The sequence below is a fragment of the Podarcis filfolensis genome, assembly GCF_964270895.1.
Source record: "Podarcis filfolensis genome assembly, chromosome: 8".
NCBI classification, from domain to species: Eukaryota; Metazoa; Chordata; class Lepidosauria; order Squamata; family Lacertidae; genus Podarcis; species Podarcis filfolensis.
Window position 1 is genome coordinate 1,653,941 of NC_139611.1, and position 21,976 is coordinate 1,675,916.

General features: G+C 45.9%; 1 protein-coding gene and 1 long non-coding RNA gene across 3 annotated transcripts; one reads left to right on the top strand and one right to left on the bottom strand.

Annotated features, from left to right (window-relative positions):
• Nucleotides 1-3,329: 3,329 nt before the first annotated feature.
• LOC310769799 (S-adenosylmethionine synthase) lies at nt 3,330-11,937 on the bottom strand. Of its 2 annotated transcripts, none has more exons than XM_083629570.1 (9): nt 11,675-11,937; nt 8,575-8,652; nt 8,339-8,461; nt 8,129-8,241; nt 7,874-8,017; nt 7,496-7,714; nt 6,916-7,098; nt 6,022-6,155; nt 3,330-4,822 (listed from the first exon to the last, which is right to left on the bottom strand). In XM_083629570.1, the coding sequence occupies exons 1-9, from the start codon at nt 11,754-11,756 to the stop codon at nt 4,720-4,722; spliced, it is 1,179 nt and encodes a 392-aa protein (XP_083485696.1). In that variant the 5' UTR covers nt 11,757-11,937; the 3' UTR covers nt 3,330-4,719. The 2 variants fall into 2 exon arrangements, with proteins under 2 accessions (XP_083485696.1, XP_083485697.1); XM_083629571.1 differs by lacking the exon at nt 11,675-11,937 and adding an exon at nt 11,036-11,565.
• Nucleotides 11,938-15,556: 3,619 nt separating this feature from the next.
• On the top strand, nt 15,557-21,495 carry LOC310769954. Its single transcript, XR_014551887.1, has 3 exons — nt 15,557-15,801; nt 16,824-17,004; nt 19,602-21,495. It is a non-coding gene; the product is annotated as an uncharacterized lncRNA (long non-coding RNA).
• Nucleotides 21,496-21,976: the final 481 nt, after the last annotated feature.

Genomic DNA, 21,976 nt, shown 5'->3' on the forward strand with positions numbered 1-21,976 from the left:
GACAAGGTGTAGTGCAAAATACATGGGGGGGGGGACCCAGAACATTTGTGGTATTGTGGATTTTTTTGTGGAATTTCAGCTGGGAAGTTTTCACCCACTTCTCTGACCCCACTGTGGGGCTGCCCACCAGATCTCAGGTTTAGGAAATCATTGTCAGTCTCTGCGCTTCGCTTCTCCTGTTGTGTCCCTAGTCAGGCTCAAATCTTTTTGTACACTTATTCCTTTAAGCACCAGGGGGCAGTGCAGTGTCCAGCAATATGCATTGCCTCTTTGACATGACCCAGTACTCACCTGTGAACTACTTTCAGTGGGCAGAACAAGATTAGTGTTTTACAAGAGCACTCAGGCAGTAATACCTTGGGGAAAGGGGACAAAATACTTAGGGTGACACGCTATGCCTGCCTGTTCCATTCAGTGCCTCTTCCAAAGGAGTGTATAGTCTTAGCAGGTTCACTGATTTTGCTGCTCCTTTTAGCAACCCGTTTCATTGCTTGAATTTTTGTTAAATGGCAGGATATAAATCCACAAGTAAATAATAAAGATTGCAAACCTATGCAGACTTAACTAAAAAAATAACCTCCACTAAATGCAATAAGGTGTTCTTGCTAAATGTGGTTCAGATCAAGCTGCAAAAAACAATCCGCTGGCAACTTTCCCGAAGGAAGCTGAAGGGCTGCGCTGGGAAACCTTTGTCTCGGCACATGTTGGATCACAGCTCCTGGCAATCCTTCCTGCTGGCCGCTGGACTCCAACGTGTGGATGGCCACCAAGTGTGGAAGGAGAGAAATGTGGGAACTAAAGTAGCATATCAAAGTGGCTGGGTTGTTTTTTTACCTGGAAAGTGCTAGGCCTCGTTTTTTCATCTACACCAGTTCCTAGTTTCCAGGGTCAATTCAAGATGCTGGTGTTAGCCCTGAATGACCTGGGACTCCTGTCCATTCATTTCCACATCTGAAACACTATACAACACCATGAAGCATGGTGGGCAGCCATAAGGAGCAGGTTTATTGCTTGAGTGGCACCTACTCTATGGAATGACTTGCCAGTGGAGATCCTTTAGGCAACAAATTCTCTGAGCTGAATCTTTCGTCTGGTTTTTTAAAAATGCTGTTCCCAGAAGTTCTTTATACACAGACAAGCAAGCAAAACTCTGTTTCCTTCGCTTAAAATCGGTGGAAGAGGCCTTGTCCAGTGACCTACCTTTTGTGAATGAGAGCAACTGAGCTGATCAAGACTGCCTCTTCAGATGTATGGAATTCCCTATCTGGAGAGATTTGCCAAGCAACAGTGGTCCCTATAATATCACATGTAGAACTTATCTGCTGCTTTTGTGTGTTCAAAGTGTTTCATATCGATTAACTTATAATCCTTATAAGCAACCCTGTAAGGTAGGCAAGTAACACTACCTCTATATAGCAGATGAAAGGCTAAGGCTAGAGGGTCTTTCCTAAGACTACCAAGTGATTTCAGAGCAGAGGGGACTTAACACTCTGACACAGCTACAGGTCAAGACAGTCAGATTTTTAATGCACTTGCCAGCTACTGATAATAGTCATTCAGTTTTTAATGTGCAGGTGCCCGTATTGTTGTTTTCACGAAGTGTATCCCATGCAACCCATCACAACTGCTCTCTTCCAGCGTGGTCAAGGCAGTGCTTTTTCATAGCAAGTTGGATTAAAAAGGGAGGCTCCAGACAGCACTTAAAATAGCTCTATATTATCAAGCAAGTCTCCACAGCCAAGATCCTCTTATGTTTGCTCACTGAAGTCCTATTCAGCAAAGTCTCCAGCAATGTTGAGTTTCCTACTTTATTGCTCCCTGATGAGAATAGCTGCAGTAACAGCAATAAATTGCTGCTTAATTTTGTTGCTTGGGGCAAGGTGTGATCTTACAGATTCCCTTTCATTATTATTTTTTCTTAATTGCAGAATAAGAGCCATTTTGCTATAAAAGGGAAAAAGGGGGTGCTGAGGAAAGGAAACCTGTTAAGGGGCAAATTATAACTAATCCCCTAGTCACTGGAACGGAAAATATTAAAATGACTTGCAAGGAGAAATCTGTCAGTAAAAGACACTAGTCCTAAAACCGAGAAGTTTGAGTTTCTGCATTCAACAGCCTAGAACTGCAACAGCATTGTTTCACTAAAATGCTGCAAATGAGGTCTGAAAAACAGAATAAATTTAATGCAATGAATACTTCAATGCACTGAAGTGTGTGAATGAATAATGGACATTCTATTTTAAAGGCTAACTACAAAATTAGTTTACAATGAAGCTTATTCTCAGAATTGCAGCTTCAGGCTACAATCCACCAGAAGGAAGGAGAGTACTCAGCCCAGGTCTGTATCGAGCCCATGATACAGAACTGCATTTAGATCACTCATTAGTTCACATTCCAGTAGCTTAGAACCAGGAGAGATCAATTTACAGGCCAGGCAAAGCGGAAATACTTCAGTGGTCTTTCCTTAAACAGTATTTCTGCATGTTCCTGCACTTACACTAAAATCTCACCACAGACACAAAGCTGCTGTTCAGACTGGCAGCTGCCACGAAGGCCTAGAAAGGATCTCATGGGCCTGCCTGACACACTTTAGAACCAGAGCTGTGGGGAAAGCAGCTTAAAGGCTTTAGCTGAGGAAGCAGTTTACACAGGCAGTAGGCCAGGGACTGGGCTCAGCAGACAATGTGTGACAGGCTCCCACAACAATGAGCCTTTTTAAAACAGCACATTGGTTGCCTGTTTGCTTCACATTGGTTGAAATCACACGGAGGCGGCGCGGCAGCAGCGGGAGGCCCCATTAGCTAAAGTGGTGCTTCAGGTTAAGAATGGACCTCCAGAACGAATTAAGTACATAACCAGAGGCACCACTGTAGTTTGCTGCCACCATTGTGGCAGTGCTACTGGCAGCATATGAAGCTTAGTTCCTTCCCCTTACAGCTCCAGGTGATCTATGTCCATAACTACCGTACTTGTCCATAGTTTTTATATGTTTGCTGCTTGCACAGCTGTTTTAAGCTGCCACCTGCATAACCAATTTCGCACAAGTTGACAACAGCACAGTGTGCATTCTGCAGGTGTGGATTCAGTCAAGCATTAAAATAATCCCAACACAGGTAGCGAAGTAAATGCATTGGCATCAAGCTCCAACTCAGGCATGACTTCATAAAGAATGGTGTGCATTTAAGAAACTTCCAAAATGCAGGTAACTTCATCCTGCTCAACTTTTGTTTCCCCTCTTCTGTATACAATGCAAGTTATAGCAAGAGCCTCTTATTCCTGATTTAGTACACCTCCAACCTTGACATTCAAACCAGAGACACACAACACAGTAAGATAGAACCTAGCACTTTATTAAGAACTTTAAAATCAACTTGGAATTGAACCAGACATACGTAATAAATGCCCAGAAAAAAAATTGGAACGCAAAAGGCACTTCCTGCTTAGGACACTTGCCTTGGAATGGGCAGGTAAACAAGCTGGTTTCTCTGTACAACACCAGCCAAGTTAGCCTCTCCCAAGGCCAGATATCCTGAGCACTGCCCTCCCCTGTTTTACACAAGCCAGACCCCCTGCAGGTTGTGACCCAAGGCTTTTCTGTAGGACACCTTGGCCTATCAGGGAATGCTGGGTACTGTCAAGGAATTTATGGTGTCAAAATAAAGTTAAAAAGCTGCCATTTGAGACCAGGGCTTCTCTGTACTCACACCCTATCCCAAACACAATAAATAAGCAAGTATAAAAAAATTTCAAGTATGTAGGGTTTTCCCCCACGTCCTTTCCAAATGCACTTACACTCTGAAGGGAACTGGCTTCTCTGTAGCTACGCCAGTACTTCAGAATGCAGTTTGGACCTGGCTTTGAAAATAAACCCTGGGAGTTTTGTGCAACATGAAATTCTTGGCTCTTCTAAAGAAAAAAATTCCAGGTGCCAAAAGTATGCAGCCTACAGACCTCAGGTACAACCCTGTGACTTCTCTGCAGTACATCACAAGGCTGGCCAAGGGCCCGCTTAATAAAAGATGGTGAGGTTTGGCTAGTGCTAAAACTGTGCATAGGATTTTTTTTTTTAAAAAAAACCTTTATTACGTACATCCCCCAAGAAGATAAGAGCAGAAAATGATTAAGGTATGGTGCTGACTGATTTAAAGAGAAGAATACCATGAGTTGTGGGACCAAAATTGCCTCAATTAAAAAACCACACAAGACTCGAGTTCCAAAATGGAACTTGCGGAGCATGCAGGGCCATCTGCTAAGGCGGCGATGACTCACTCACAAGAGATCGGGGGGGGGGGGGGGGGGGGCGCGTCCAATCATTGCACCATCCTGCTCTACATATCTGGACAGAGACTATGTGAAACCACGCAGTGCACATTAGGAGGGAGGCATCTTGCTCATTGTTGAAAGGAAATTCTCGTTAGCCTTTGGGCAATACAAAGAATTAGACTGAAGCACTGTTTTGACTACAGCCTGTTCTTCTGTTTTACATATAGCGCCTATGCTCAACTGGCTCTACACATACGTCAAGCACACCAGGAAGAGGAGAAAGCACAGTGCAATTGCGGTCCCCGGAGGACTAATATTCATGGCAATGGACAGAATGTGCCAAATTAAGAGCAGAGGACAGGACCAGTTTAGGGAATGGGGCTCTTTCCCACAGAAAAGCCTGGAGGTTTCTCTGTAATGTACACCAACAGGTCTGGGGAAAGAAGCCCAACATATTCAGTATTTAAGCTTTTTGGGCACTTCCCATGGGAAGTTGTCCCTACCAAAGTGGCCATAGGCTGCAGTCTTCTGATAAATAGGCCTCTTCAGATCCAGATCCCTGGAATATACAAGTCCGTAACTCAATACAAGGCATTTATCAAGAAAAAGCAAAAACCAGCTACACTGAAGGGGCCACTTGATGTTCAATGCTGCAGTCCCAAGACATAGACCAACGGCTATTTTTTACACAGGAAGTAGATGGGACCTATTTGCTCCCAATTCTGGGTGCCAATGCAAATACATCCCAAGGAAACTAAGCCCCTGGGCTCAACTGACATTACAGAATACTTACCCTCCATTATGAGTGGCTACATCCAACTGTAGATCACCACAAGTTTCTCCACTGGGAATGGTACTCCCTATCTGAATAATCAGCTCATATTACAACCAAACCTGCCTACTTCCAGCTTGGAGCTTTTAGAAGCAGTTAGTCAGTAGCACCACTCAGAACACCCATGTTTGCAGAGCTAAGCACCCACAACTTCACACTTTGATTCCAGGACAGTACAACATAGCTGGCCTTGGGTGTCAGTGGTTGGACCAAAATACCCAGAAGATCTCTGGAAAATTAGCTTTAATACTCAAAAGCACATGACTGAAGCGCCCAAGAGGAGTCTAATAACTCACAGAAATCCTCATATCCCTGCACTATCCATACTTTCCAAATCAGTGCAAGAGCCACAAGGGCTGCGCCAATTTGGGAGGGTGGATTTAATATTACTGTATCTATACACCACTTGCTGCATTAAAAGAGAATAGCTTTTCAATCTTGGGTATGTATGCCAATGGTGCAACTCCAAACTGGCTGGGGATCATGGCCAGACAGCAGCAAGCTACTTTGTTATCAGCCACCTTTGCCCCAAAATGTGCTATTCTAAGATACTTCTCATTTTCTGTGCCTTCCCCTGGCATGTCACATCATAAACTGTAATTTGCCTTACTATACAGTGACAAAGAGGCACAGACTAGCACACCATTCTGCTTTAACTACTACATATTAAAGAGCAAGCACTACTTTGTTTTATCTCTAGAAAAATGAACCACCCCAAAGCTCCTCTACAGTGGTGCTGGGGAACTGTCTCCACCACTCCCCAGGAGACTAGGTGTTTTGACAAGTGTCTATGGTAGGAGATTGTGCAACATCATGTACATTTAGGGCAGACTGCCAAATGGCAATGCCTTGTTTATGCCTAGTCCCATCCTTATTACCTCTTTTTTATCTGTCTGAATATTACGTGCATGCACACCATGTTTTACCTGACAATAACCCCTGGGCGGAGGTCAAAGTTCTTCTTCACAATGTCTAGCAGCTCATGCTCAGTCTTTTGGGAGGTGCCGTAATGGAAAATGGAGACTGACAGTGGGTGGGCCACTCCAATGGCATAGGAGACCTAAGAGCAAAGTTAATATAAACCAAAAGCATTAAAATGTGTGGTTTCAGCTACTTTGTAGGGTATCCCATTTCTCTTCTCCCTCTTCACACACCATTATTCCAATAATTTCCTTTCAACTTTCCTTTCAACCCACACTCCCTGGCTAGTTGTACCTCCTTAAGTTGTACCTCCATAATGAATTCTGAATGCTTATTTCATCCAACTTACCTTTCCTATTGTGCTTTGAAAAGACACGTAACAGCACAGCCACACATCAAGTTGGCAAATACTGCATGGCACCCAAGTAACTCTTGCCAGAGCAGAAGTTGGAAATGTGGCATCCTCCAAATGCTGCTGGGATGCCCATGAGCCCCAGCAACCATGGCCAATGGTCAAGGACGATGGGAGCTGTAGTCTAAGAAACCTGGTAAGGATTGCAATGGCCACTGCAAGGCAGCATTTGAGATTTACTGTGGCGTTGATTACAGGTGCAAGAATCATGGAGGTGCTGGGTGTATTAATACAAGGACCGCATTTTTCAGAAGCAGCTGTTACACAGCTGAGCATTACCAGCACCTGATTTACATCTCTGCTGCATTGCAGCTGCCTAAAAATCATGAAAGTGCCAACTGTACACACTTCCCAGCTTCTAATAAATTGTGCAACTATACTATCAAAGTAACATCTTAAACCCCAAATACTCATTTGAAGAAAACACTAATGTTGCACATCTTGGGAAAATGCATCTCGTTGCCCAGAAACAACAGACTGAACATACCTGAACGAGCACTCTCCGACAGAGACCAGACTTCACAAGGGATTTTGCAACCCAACGAGCAGCGTAAGATGCTGAACGGTCAACTTTTGTGTAGTCTTTACCAGAGAAAGCACCACCTCCATGAGCTCCCCAGCCGCCATAGGTATCAACAATGATCTTCCGGCCAGTCAAGCCAGCATCTCCCTGAAATTGGCAATTTTTTTCATTATTTATTTGCCAACCTTCCTGCAGAGTCCATCTCATCTGACTGGACACAACACCACCTGTCTATAAGACTGGAATGAGGAACCCGTAGCTCTCCAGATTGTGAACTCGCATCAGCCCCCAGCCAAGGTGGCCCATGATCAGGAGATGAAGTTTTAGTCCAATAACATGTGGCAGTTCAGAGGCTCTCCACCCCATGTCTATTGCAAGGCAAAGCTACCAGAAGGAGAACTGTGCTGTGTTTCTAGACACTACAACTCTAGATGGCATAAAAGCATGATGCTTCTGAATTGTAAGGCTGTAGCTGAGATCTTCCACAAAGGTACCATCAATTGCACAGATTAGGCAAGGGACAAGAATCCAACCTTCATCATACCTGGGGGCCACCAATTACAAAACGGCCACTAGGCTGCAGGTGGTAGACCGTATCATCATCCAGGTATTTTGCAGGTACAACAGTTCTGACCACTTTCTCTTTCAGGGCATCCCTCATCTCATCCAGCCCAATTTTATCATCATGTTGAACAGAAATAACAATTGTATGGACTCTAATAGGGATGACTGCACCACGGTCTTGTCTGTACTGCACAGTAACCTAAAAGGGAATCAAGGAAAACAATTTTTGCATTATTTCATGTCCAAGTTCTTCATACACTTTGATTGTAGTTAAAAGGCCTTAATAGAAGATTGACTATGGTCTCCATTTTCAAGACCTTTCAATGTTAAGACAATGCAAGTTAAAGACAACATTTACCTGAGTTTTAGAATCTGGTCGTAGCCAGGGCAAGGTATGGTTACGACGAAGCTCTGCCAGTTTGGCGTTCAGCTGGTGTGCAAGGAGAAGAGTCAGGGGCATGCACTCTTCCGTCTCATCCGTAGCATAGCCAAACATCAAGCCCTATTTTTGTAACCAAACCAAGATATGAATTTCAGCTTCCTAAGGTGAAGTTTTAAGAATGTACACCACAAACAAATTTTGAGTAATCTGCAGCCTCTTATTAACACTGACCTGATCCCCAGCACCAATGTCTTCTTCCTTTCTGTCAAGATGAACTCCCTGAGCAATATCAGGGGACTGCTGCTCCAGGGCAACCAATACATTGCATGTCTTGTAGTCAAAACCTAGGACACATACATAATGCTTGTAAGTCCCAATCTTATTAACACTCAGCATTTCTATTCAAAATTAAAACGGCCAGAAGCAATCCAATCTGCTTACCTTTTGAGGAATCATCATAGCCAATGTGCTTTATTGTTTCACGAACAATTTTCTGATAGTCAACCGCAGCTCTAGACGTGATCTCCCCAGCCAGAAGGATCATTCCTGTCTTTGCAGCGGTTTCTGCAAAATAATACAGAACCAGAACTGTCAACTCAAAGTACAGAGGAGTTGCAGTTCTTTGACCACACTCCCAATAGATTCCATTTCTTCCCATAATGGTCAAGGGAACTTACCACATGCTACTTTGGCATCCGGATCTTGTTTAAGATGTGCATCAAGGACAGCATCACTAATTTGGTCACAGATCTTATCTAAAATCAGAAACAGCTTCCATTACTTTTCAGACCTCAAGGTTGCCACTATTTCACATGTTTTAACATGTATTCATGTATTCAACAAGTATTCAGCCAACACCCATGCAGGTTTGAGCCTTTTACCACTTTTTTCCTGGTATCATCAACCAATTAAAGAACAGCTGTTTGTGTCAATATGGAACTCCCTTCCGAGGAAAGCTTGATCTGCTTGTTTTCTGGTAACAGACATAGATAGAGGACTTTATAGGAGACCTTGGTTTAGGAACAGCCACTGGCTCCTGCTGACCTGTTGCAACTGCTAGTTTTGACATTAATGACTTATACCAACAATACAACAAAAAGACCCAGCATTCACAATTAATGGTTCAGCAGAAACCCTGGGAAGTAATTAGGCACCAATGAATGAAGTGGGGAAAATTATAATTAAGCAAAACTTGCCAATGCTTGATAGAACAAGTTCAAGCTTTCCTCATTCCCTCTAGACACACAAACCTGGTTTTGGTTGACTAAACCTTGCAGCTCTCTGTATTTCCTACCCACTGGTTTCCACATGGAAACTGCACTGTTTGAGATGAAATTTTAATGCTGTGCATCCAAGCACAGTTTGTACCTTCAAGGTATACATGTTGCCTTTTATTCTGCTGCCCTTAACAAATGATGCCTCACACCCAACCATGCATCTTGGCATTAAGATTCAATTGCTCCAATACTGCGTTGATGACTTTGAGTTTCTATAAGCAGAATGAAAGGACCTGGTTACAAAACACCAACTCAATTCTGTAGAACTTTACATAATCTAATCCTAAATTTGATCTACAGTTGTACCTTGGATCCCAAATGCCTTGGTACTCGGACGTTTTGGCTTCTGAATGCAGCAAACCTGGAAGTGAGCGTTCCAGTTTGCGAACATTCTTTGGAACTCGAACATCCAAGTCAGCCAATCAGAAGCTGCACTTTGGTTTCCAAACGTTTTGGAAGTCAAACAGACTTCCGGAACGGATTCCATTTAACTTCCAAGGTATGACTGTACTTGCCATTTTGAAATTAGAACTGCTTTCAACCAGCAAAGTCAACCCACACTGCAATGAAATTTATTACCGAGCACTCAAGTCTGGAATGCCAAAATGCTTTACAACCCCTTATGTATGCTTCAGTGATCAACACAGCCTGACACATAGTCCTTAACAGCCATTCTTCAGATGTGATCTACCATTTCATTCAATGGTCAGGATTTAGCCATCGTACCTCTGAGGCCTCAATGTGCCACAGATAAGGCTCCCTACCACCAACACTTCAGCTAGTGGTCTAGACACATGAAGCCTTTATTTAATAGTATTTAACAGAAATTCCAAGGCATACTTCAAAAGCCATCAATTTGTTTAATGTGTAGAACCGGTTACTGCCAGAAGCATTGTCTGCACACAAGGCTGCAGGCTATAAATGCAGACTAGTGTCATCCTATATCTAATCCAGAGAGAACAAGATGGCAGTGAGGATAAATTACCACCAGCACAGGATTCCTAAATATGGCTAAGTCTGAGACAGTACTAAGTTGTCAATACAAATGCCTAATCTACATAAAGTTCAGTTGCATGGCATACTCATTTGACTAGTTTCACAGTATGAAGAACTTGAACATAGTCAGAAAGCCCAAATCAGAATATTTTACAGAAATTTAAGCACATAAAAATAGTGGGCAACTTCTAAACAAGAAACTAAAATAGCTCCCTAGGGGAATGAGTTACAGAGGGAACAAAGGTCTAGCAAGTATAAAGAACAGGCACTTAGAATTGTGGATTTCAAAGTCAGAAGAACAGATGTCATTCACTGTGCCTTGGAAAACAGAATAAAAGCACCAGCGATGCTTTTCTGCCCTGTTCTCTGCCTACTACTCAGGCAAAAAGAAGCCAGCTATCCAGCAGTCGTCCCCCAACTGAAAACACTACAAGGTGCTATTCTTCAATGGAGCCACATGGGTTCAACCACCACATGGCAGAAACGGAGGTGCAACACCTCCCCCCCTTTCCTGCAGCGAAGGAAATGGCCAAAGCTGAATTCCCCTGCATCAAAGAGTCCTTGTTCCTATGCAGCCTCCTGGCAAAGGCTATCTTTAGAACAGTACAAAAAAGCACATATGCCCAGCCACCAGGATCGGGGGCAGCCTTCTCCAACTCCCGCCCTCCCTCTATCCATGCTGCAGGCTCTGCCCAGACATCATGGCGGAGAAGGACAATGAAAGCGCAAGTCTCCTCCTCCTCCTCCAGCGCCGTTGGGAATTCAGGCCGCTTTGAGCTGACAACGAAGCCTTCCGCTCTGTGTAGTTTTGAATTGCTTTTTGACTCTGTGTAACGTAGACAGATACGTGATTGTGCGTACTTACATGAAAGCCCACCTGCTTCTGTATGTAAAAGGCAGGCGCTTGGTCCTTGTCTCCCCCACCCCCGTTTTTACACGCGCTCGCGCTGCAGTTTTGGGCTTCCGGCTTCTTTCTTCCATCTCCACACACACAAAATCCCTTTTCTCAGGAGCTGCTCCCTTCCCACCATCCACCGTCCCTCCCAAGATCGCGCCATGCGGCTACCACGTGGTCGCCTGCAATGCGGGGCGCGTCCCCGAAACCGGGCGGGAGCGCGCGCTCCGAGCCCGCTTTCACCGTTTCCCTCTCATGCCGCCATCGCGCACTTTCCCTTTGTTACCCTGCCCCCCCCCCGCAATCCAGGGGGGCAGCGGGGAACCTCCCGCTCCTGTCCGGGGCGGCCGAGCGGAGCCTGAAAGCGACGCCCGGGACTCCAGCCCCCCCCCGGGCGCCCTCGTGGCGCTTCCCCCTCCCTCATCCGCCGAAACGGGCCTCCGAGAGCCGGACGCGAGCCAGCCAGGCAGCCGGAGGGCGCGCGCCACAGCACCGCCCAATCAGCGAGAGAGAGAGCGGTCGCCCGCCCGCCCGCCGGCGCGCGCGCCCCTGCCCCTCCCCAGGCCCCCCGCGGGGGCGCGCGCCTCCTTCTGCCGCGAGGGCGCTCACCTGGGTGTCCCTCCCCCACCGACTCTGAGGTGAAGAGGAAGGTGCCCTCATCGATCCTGCTGTCGCGGAAACCGTTCATCATCGCGCCGGAGGAGAGTCGCTGAGGAGAACGAGGCGGAAGCGTGGTCGGAGCGCGCCGCGGAAGAGCCCACAAAGCAAGCAAGCGAGCGAACGCCGGAGAAGCGCGAGTGAAGAAGCTCTGGCCCCTCGCCGGAATGGAGGAGCCGGCCCTCCGGCGCGGGCATTTATAGCGCCTGGCCCCGCCTCCTCCTGGCGAAGCCCCGCCTCCTGCTCCTCAGCCCGGGGGGAGGGGTGGCACCTCCCTCGTCCATGGCCGCCGCCCTCTGGCTCCTCCTCCCTCAGACGAAGCCGAGGCGAAGCCCCTCTTCCCCGCATCTCCTCAGGGCGGCGCCGGCCGGCCTGCTTGGCATTTCCCCTGCGCGCGAGGGCGCGGGCTCCGAGGACGAGGCGAGGCCTGCAGCGCGAGGCGCCGGCCGGGCGGCCATCTTGGCTCCCTCCGCTCCGCCGCGCGGGCCCCTTTTGGAGGGCGGCGCAGGGCCCGGCAGGGCTGAGCTCCCGCCACCCGGGCGCCTTGTCCCGAGGGCCAGCCGAGACCCGGCTCGTCGCTCCCAGTTTCGCTCGCCTCAGTTGGCCACTTACTCGCCCGCCCGCCCGCCCGCAAAACTGAGGGCGCTTCCTTCCCTCCGAGCCGGCATACTGGAGAGCGCGCCCCCAGGACAAACACATTGTCAAATAAATTCGGCATTCGATCCAGACGTATAGAGCGCTTTCGTGTTTTGAGACGTAGGCTGACAGGATGCTCGATGGGGCTCCAGAGTAAAGGGGCGTGGGATCCAAGGCCTCCTTTCTCCGTAAAACTGATGCCCGAAGCCGTGAGATACCTTACAGTCCTTGGAGGGCGATATTTTAGAACTGAAGTCCTTCCAATAGAGCACACCCTCCAACATTTCTCTGATGAAAATAGGGACGAACCATTCCATAAGGATAATATTACTATTTATACTCCACACATCTTACTGGATTGCCACCCACTCTGGGCAGCTTCCAACATACATAAAACCAATAAAGCACTAGACATTTTTTTAAAAAACCCTTCCCTTTAAAAAAACCCTTCAGATGACTCGGGGGTCAGATAACTCCATACCCTCCCAACATTTCTCCAATGAGGGGGGTGGCCCCGCCAAGTTGATGGGCATTGCCATTCAAATGATTGATTATGTGCAGTGGGGTTTTTATTCAAGTGGGCACCCCTGTGAGGAGGGGCAACCCCCTTCATGGAGGAGGGATTCTTCCACCAAGGGCCAGGTCAACGGGCAGGCTCTCCCTGCACCGGCAGGCGGCATAGCATGGTACCACTTGGCTGGGGGGGACCTGTGGCGGCATCAGCGGCTTGCCCGCCCTGGGCACTGGCAACCTATGCTATGCTGCTGTATTGACCCTTTCACACCCAGAACCCATAGAAAACATTTATTGTACTCCTGAGCTAGCCAAACCTAGCAGATGCACAAGTCACTAGATCATGTTAATGCAGCAAGTCACCAAAGAAGAAAAACCCACCCAAATCATGTTCTGATGCCAATTCTGAACCACAGATGATATTCCAGAAAAAAATGGCCTGGCACACCAAATTCTGAGCAAACCCACAAAATTGAAAAGTCATTTCATGCATATCAGCTTCCAAGCTAACAAAACCAAGTTTACCCATCATACAGCATTAGATGGGATTGATTCAGCTACTAGCCTTCACCCCACCCCCCGCAATGCAGTAGATGTTAGTTATGCAGGAAACTATTTCAATCTCACCTTTAGATTTTACATGTGTTGCAAATTGCTGCATACGCAATCCATAAGGTCATTTATCACACCCCAGGCTCCTTTTCATTCCCAGACAATAGCTACAGTAGCCTCAGCCCTAGCCACTTGAAGAGGCAGCTTAAAAGAGAAAAATATCTTAGAAACTATGATTACACTGGTCAACAACAAATTTGTTGTCTGCGTTTTTTCAGTTGATTTAGGATGAATCTGATGCGCTGAATCCAAAAATCACATTGGTTTTGCTCAATCAGGTCAAGTTTTTGAGTTATGGCCACATGTCTTTTTTTACGTTTTTGTTCACATGTACGCTTGTGTGAAGCATTTTAGAAGAAGTTGGTGGGGGTAAAATGCCATGTCGAATAATTGTTTTGATTGGAAATGATTATTTTAATGACAAGAAGTATTCAGGTCCGATAGTTCTGGGTGATTATGTCGAAAAGGGATCAGTTTGAAGTCATAAAACCTCAAAATCTTCCATAAATTGGTGCGGCAAAGCATAAAGTTGGGGGATCAAAACTAAGTTAATGGGGCAGCCGCCCCACGAAGTATCCTGATCTTCAATCAGCACGTCGTCCTGTAGCTCATTGTGATGAAATTCCAGTGCCTATCTTCGGAGAACTTCCTAACATTAGTGACGAAGATGCCTCCAGTGTTGAAGGACATGAAGAAGTGGTTCTTGAAGATGATGCTCCACATCCATTTTCCCAAAAGGAGTTGAATGATCTAGTTCGCGACCTCAGCTTGAACTGTTGGCATCCAGATTGAAGGAAAAAAACCTCCTCTCTGACAGTGCTCGCATCAGCTTCTTCCGCAACAGGCATCAAGAGTACCTCCGTTTTTTCTCAGAAGAGAAGGACTTGGTGTACTGTGCAGATATTGCGCAGCTTCTGCTCAAGCTTGGAGTGCCATAGTACAAACCCAAAGATTGGAGACTGTTCATTGACAGCAGCAAACAATCACTGAAATGTGTTCTGCTACACAACGGCAACCAGTTTGCCTCTATACCCCTGGCTCACTCGAGTACACTGAAGGAGAACTATGAAGCGGTGAAGTATGTGCTGGAGAAAATTGGTTATGATCAGCATAAGTGGTTTATTTGTGTTGACCTGAAGATGGTGAACTTTTTGTTGGGACAGCAGTCTGGCTTCACCAAGTACCCATTTTTTTGTGTGCATGTGGGATAGTAGGGACCATGCTCAGCATTACACGAAGAAGGACTGGCCTGTGCGGGAGGAATTGGTGCCTTGCAAAGAAAGGAACGTCATCAACGACCCTCTGGTGGACAGAGACAGAATACTCTTCCCACCGCTGCACATCAAGCTCGGCTTAAGCAGTTCACCAAGGCTCTGGACAAGGATGGTGACTGCTTCACTTACTTGTGCCAGGCTTTTCCAGGATTGACCATGGAGAAGTTGAAAGCTGGCATCTTTGACGGTCCTCAGATCCGTCAGCTCATCAGAGATCCAGAGTTCGGAAACTCAATGAACGAAGTGGAACTGGAAGCATGGAAGGCATTTGTTCTGGTAGTGGAGAACTTTCTTGGCAATAAGGCCAGAAACTACGCAGAACTTGTCAACAACATGCTGACTGCTTTCAGAAACCTGGGCTGCAACATGAGCGTCAAGATGCACTACCTATTTTCACATATGGACCGGTTTCCTGAGAACCTGGGTTCAATGAGTGACGAGCAGGGGGAGAGATTCCATCAGGACATGAAAGAAATGGAGACCAGGTATCAGGGTCGCTGGGACACAGTCATTATGGCTGACTACTGTTGGACTCTGAAGAGAGACCTCCCTGCCGGTGAGCATTCCAAGAGTTCCAAGAAACGGAAGTTCAAGCCCTAAAGTCTGAAAAATGGTGAAGCAACATGCAGTTTATGTGTACTTACCTTTATCAATGCCCACCATTCAGTTTACAGTAAACCTGACCTGATAGAGAGAAACGGATGCCATTTCCTGATTCAGCAGTGCAAAAATACCCTAAATCAGTTGTAGAAATCTAGACAACATTCAAAAAGTAAAAAATTGTTGCCCAGTGTTATGATTATTAATTGAATTTCTATACCGCCCTCTCTCTACCCACAGGTCTCAGGGTGGTTCACAGAAAACAGCTTCCATACGATGTAACATGAGAAGCTGATTTGGGGCAATGGATCCTTTAATTCTTATATGCATTTTAAAATGGACTCTTGGGCTTGGAGCCACATTGAATTTGTTTAAAGTTTAAACTATTTGTATCCCTCTCCACAAAGCAGATGCTTCTCTCAGCAACAGTAATAAGAGAATGAGGTTAGCATTGGGCACTAAAATTTCACCACAAAACAGTGGGGTTTGGGTATTTAGATGTTGCTGCTCAAGCAAAGCAACCGGGGAATTTTGAGGGAAACAGAAGAGTTTTGTATTAGGAGAAGTTCCAGCAATAACTTTTTGAGCTTCTTTCATGGCTTTGTTTAAAAGCAAATGTTTTCCAGATGGGCTAGAAATGCAATTTTAGAGATAAAAGCTTCCAGAATTCTGTAATGGATCTTGCCAGCTGCTTGAGCTGATGGAAGAAGCTGGCTCTCTATCCACCATGAGGGAGGGTGAAACCTACAATTAGGCAGAGTGAGGATGGGGCAGCAGTGGGAGCCATTCTGCAGCTAGAGAAGTGAATGAGTGGCAGCAAGCAAGGTGTTGCAGGATGAAGCTCTGGGCATGCCATGCATCCTGCCCTAGGATAGCCGGCTTTAAGTGCAGTGGAGGACGCTGTCCCATGGCCGGTTTTGAGGTGAGGTGCAGGAGGAATGCCAGTTCAGATTCTATTCACTGAATCATCGAATTGTAGAGTTGGGTGGAACTCTACCTAGTCCAACCCCTTACAATGCAGTAATCCTGCCCACAACGTCCCCTGGGTGGGCTCGGACCACCCACCTTCTGGTTAACCTGGGGTTAACCACTCCAGGCAGCAAAATATATTGGACAAGAGCCTTGCTGGAGTCATGTGAAACCAGGGCTGCCGATATTTGTCTGACAAATGTTGCCCCACAACCATCTCAACAACATTACACCCATCTTCATCAAACCTGAAGGCTTTTAGTACAGTTAAATAGGAGTGCTTCTGTCTATGTTAGCAAGTGAATGAAAAACATAAATTCAGCGGTTCAAATACAGTAGTGGTGATTTATATTATTGTTCTCCTGAGTAAGTGTGTTTGGGTAGCATTGCATTGGAATTCAGTAAACCAATACCTGTGACAGCTACTTTTGCCTCCACCTTCTGACACCAATGTTTTATGGGGCTGAGAGCTCATTCAACCTCCTCTGATTCTGCAGGCGAAGAAGCTGCCACAGCAGAATCGGTGACCTCATCCATGGTGGATCCCTCTGGGTCTTCTGCTGCAGGTGAGGCAGCCATTGCTTTTCCATAGATGCTGGAGGTATCTGACGTCGTCTGAAGCTAAGATACCCAAAAGCTGCTGAAAATGTCAAATATATCTGTTCATTTATGCCAAAGGTGAGCAACTTTCTCCCCCCTATGACTACATTTCCTTATCACTACATTGTAGTATCACCTTACCCCATGTATGCCCACCAAATCTGCACAGCTGTAAAAAGCTGATCTCTTAGTGTTGCAGTTGCAGCAGCACCTACTTTAGAAGTCCCTGCCCACTGGATCAGGCAGGTGACTTTGCTTCACTCTTTCCAGCTCCTGCTTAAAACATTTTTATTTGGCAAGCCTACTCAGACATGCAGAATGTGGACATGTGTTTTAATCTCTTTTTAGCTTACCTTTGATTTGAAGTATCTTTTGAATATTTTCAAATACCTGTCTTTTATTGATAATTTTAATGTCTAATGAGGGTTTTGTTTGTTTTTGTAAACCAACTAGAGGTTTCATTAAAATCAAGTGGTAATTAAATTTAGCTAAATAAATATGTATATTCCTTAGAGACAATTTGTCAGGGGCCGCATGCCAAGTGGAAGCAAGGGCAGAGCAAAACATTTATTTCTCTCTCTTTCTGCCACCCCCTTCTTCCCCACCGCTGCTTCCTCTCTCTTCCTCCCCACCCAGAAGGCTGCTAGGAAAGGGATAACTCTTGCAACAGGTCTTGCTGAGGTCAAAGGAAGTATTATATTAGGCCAAGGGAGGCAAATGAGCCTAAGAGACACAGGTTGCCCATCTCTGATTTATTCTAAGAACTTGTGTTGCACTTCCCATTTCCATTAGATGACAGAGCTGATACAATAGACACTGGATTATTAAGTGCTCTTCAATAAGCTACAGCAGCTAAAACCTTTCCCATGGTGCAATATATCTTTCTCAAAAGTGCTATTAGTGTGCAAGCCTTTGGGGCAGAGAGATGTCTCAAAATGAAATAAGATTAGGTCAGAGGAAGTGCTGGGGACAAGACTCTATGACAGGAACAGGTGCAGCCAAATGAACTAGTTTTACACACAAGGATAAACTGTATGCTAGTGAACTACAGTGGTACCTCGGGTTACAGAGTCTTCAGGTTACAGACTCCGCTAACCCAGAAATAGTACCTCAGGTTAAGAACTTTGCTTCAGGATGAGAACAGAAATCGGGCAGCGCAGTGGCAGTGGGAGGCCCCATTAGCTAAAGTGGTACCTCAGGTTAAGAACAATTTCAGGTTAAGAACGGACCTCCGGAACGAATTAAGTTCTTAACCCGAGGTACCACTGTACAGCAGTTGAGTAGAAAGCAGCATTGCAGGGTGGGGTGGGGACTCAGTGATTAAACCCCCCCCCCCATAATCTGCTTGGTCATTCTGGTGCATCTAAAGCAGAGGTCAGCAACCTTAATCGGAAGATGGACCAGTCGATGCTCCGTCCATCGGAGGATGGGCCAGAGCGTGTGCACACATGTGCTCTTCCGGGTTAGAGGAGCACCTGTGTGCGTGCGCACACGCTATTTCCGGCGCTTCTCTGAGCCAGAAGTGCACTGGAAATAGCGTGTGCGCATGCGCACGGGCACTTCTCCGTCCTGCACACGTGCGCACATGCTATTTCCGGTGCACTTCCGGGTCAGAGGAGCACCTGTGTGCAAGCGCACAGGCACCATCAACCCGGAAGTCGATCTCTGCGCCACGCCACTCCAGTAAGAGCGTGGGGTGGGCGGTAGCAGGGGTCCCCATGGGCTGGTTAGACAAGCCTCATGGGCCACTACCGGCCTATGGGCCTTAGGTTGCCGACCCCTGGTCTAGCAGATTCAGAACAAAATGTTTCCACAGCAATTGTTTTAAACTACTTTCTTCTGACCTCAGGCGATCAAAAAATATGTCACAGTTTTTCTACAATTTCTACTTTTAGTTAAGTATTAATATTTATTTACTTGATTTAGTGGGGGCAGCTGCCCCCCCCGCTACGCCCATGATAAGGTGGCCTAGTCTGCTGAAGGTACTAAATTGTTCAGGATTGTTAAAAGTAAAAGTGATTGCAGATAGCTCCCATTTGTCCCATAATTCCTAGGCATGGGTTGGTCTTTCGTCCTGCTGCTTTCTCTGGGAAAATCCACCATTTACTGCTGAATCAGAACAAATGTCACTTGGATTTTTGCAGATTGAGGTTTGTTCTGATTCAGCAGTGAGTAGGTTTTCCTGGGGAAAGCAGTGGGACAAAACAAAAACCTGTCCGACCCATGCCTAGAAATCATGGGACAAATGGAATAAATTGCGGGACAAAGGAAAGTGTGGAGGAGCCCTGAGTGAATGGGAGATAAGATGGCAAATTCAGCTGAATGTGTGAAATAAGTGCAAAGTAATGCCTGCTGAGAGGGTGGGAGTCTTCATTTTACATATGTGCTCATGGGATCTGAACTGGTGGTGACTGGCAACTGTGCAAAATCAAATCCTATGCTAGGGATCCTTATAGGAAAGAACGGAAATTAAAATTGCCAATATCATCATTCGGTTATGCAAATTTCTGGTGCAACATTTGGAATACTGCCTACAGTTCAGGACACCTCACCTCAAAAAGGATATTGTAGAGTTGAAAAAGGATCGGGAAAGAGCAGCTAAAAGCCGTGCTATTTTTCTAGAAAAAGATGTGTCAGAACTCACCATGAGCGCCTCCCTTGTTCTCTTATCATAGCAACGGCACCCACCCGAGAGTTGCTGGAAACGAGTTCTAGTTCTAAAAGAAAGCCCTGGCTAAAAGTATATCAAGGTGGTGGAATGACTCACTTATAAGGGAAGACTGAAGCATTGGGGGCGTTTGTGTTTGGAGAAGAGGCAAGTACGAGGATACGTAAAAGAGGGGTATAGAATGATGTATGGCAAGGAGAAAGTGGACAGGGAGAATATTTCCTTTCTCAGAACACTAGAACTTGTGGACATCTAATGAAGATGACTGTTGGAAGATTCAGCTCAAACAAAAGAAGTAACTTCACAGTGCATAGCTAAGCTATGACACTCACTTCCACAGGCCACCAACTTGGATGGCTTTAGAAGAGACACATTCATGGAGGTCAAGGCTATCCGTGGTGACCAGCTGCAATAGTTATGCTTTGACTCCACAGTCTGAAGCAGTCTGCTTCTGAATGGCAGCTGCTAGAAACCTCCGGCAGCAAGAGGGCTCTTGTGCTCTGGTCCTGCTGGCAGCCTTCCCATCTGGTTGGCCACTGTGGGAACAGGATGCTGGACCAAATGGATCATTCCCCTGATACAGCAGGCTCTTCTTATGTCCCTGTCCTGTTGTGACTTAGGAAATAGTGCATTTTGATGTGTGTGTGTCCCCCTGCAACAAAATTTGATGCAAACTGAGAGAAAGAACAACCTATCTGCATTTTAAGCTGATGATGCACACACAGACAGCCAGGACTTCAAGAGGTACAGCTTGTCATGCAAGGAAAGCTGTGCCAACTGAACCTTGCTCTCCTACACTACCATTTCAAAAAATAAGAAGAGTCCTGCCTTTCTCATTTGCAGCCAGTTACCCTAGCTAAGCAGCCCTGCCTTCTTGTCTGCTGTAATAGTGCCAGGCACTTGGTTGGAGCACAGATCCAATGTCCTTTTCCTTAGATAGACTCTTCAAGTGACAGAAACATCACTCCTTCATTAAACTTGCCTCTGGCAAGCACAACCCAAGGCGTGGGTTGGCTCCCTCTTTTAAATTAACGAAGACCCACTTATGACAGAGTCAGCCTGGCAGGTGACAGGAAAGGCCAACCGACCAGAGATAGGACTGCCCATATGTTTGTTTATGAGATGTGGTGTGTGGCCTCAGGGACATGTCAGGCTGCCCCATATGATGCAACAGAGCCTCTGCCTTGCCACACTTATTTTCCAGCTGTGAGGCAGGTCTGCCTTGGACAAGGAGCATTTGGAAGGGAGGGGTCTAGTTCCTGAAGAGGGATAGGATCCTGAGGGAGGGGGTCCTCCTTCCCTATCAGCGCAAAGTGGACAAACCAAATGCCTCTTGGACAGTGGATTGAAGTGGGATTTATGATCCCACCATCCCGACATGATATGTGAAGAAGTGAGCTTAAGAAAAACACATCCCTCCAAAGAATCCTGGGAACTTTAGTTTATGAAGGGTGCTGGGGATTCTAGCTCTGTGAGCAATAAACTGCAGTTCTCCAATTCTTGGCAAGGACAGTGCTTTAAATGTGTTGTGTGCATGCAGCCTTTGGTTGCTTCCATAGTCCTTTTATCGAGCACTTATCCTGATTTGTTTGCACAAAGTTTCCAAGGAGGTTACACAATGTGAACTTTTATTTATTGAGCATCCATTTTGATTTGTTTTCAGGGAGGTTATACAATTGTTATCCCATACTTTCCAGTGCATTTCTCCATGACTTTTGTTATTGCAAAAGTTCCAATAATGGGTGGGTAGGATCAGGTGTGTTGTGCAATGATGCCAGATCAACTGTAATTATGCAACCTGAATTTCCTGATGTGATTGAATCCCACCTGAAAATGGCAGCAATCTAGAAATGCAACAGCCAGTTGAGAGCCTCTTAAACATAGTAGAATCAATACATAACACTGTGGTCTCCAGTTGACCTGTTTATTGACTTTTCTTCTGATTTGCTTGCACAAAGCTTCCATGGAGGTTAAATTATATTTGGTGTTTATTCAGAATTTATTCTGATTTGTTTACAGGGAGGTTATATGACAATGAATATTAATCTTGAATTCATCCATTTTACAAAAGCAATTCATCCTCTTTGCTTGTGGGGTGTTTCTATGTCTTCCTGATAACATTTTGTTAATCCCACACATTTAAATGCATGTTCCTGTCACTTTCTTATAGCCAAAAAAGTCTGATTTTTAAAAAGTGGATTTGCTGTGCTAGGGTGACCAAGCACCTTAACCAATTTCTATTGCACAAACCTAATTTTTTCAGTAAGCACTTGAATTGCTCCTGTAAGATACTGGCAGTTTGGAGGCACCCTAGAATCATAGAATCATCTAATTGTACAGTTGGAAGGGACCATAAGGGTCATCTAGTCCAACCCCCTGCAA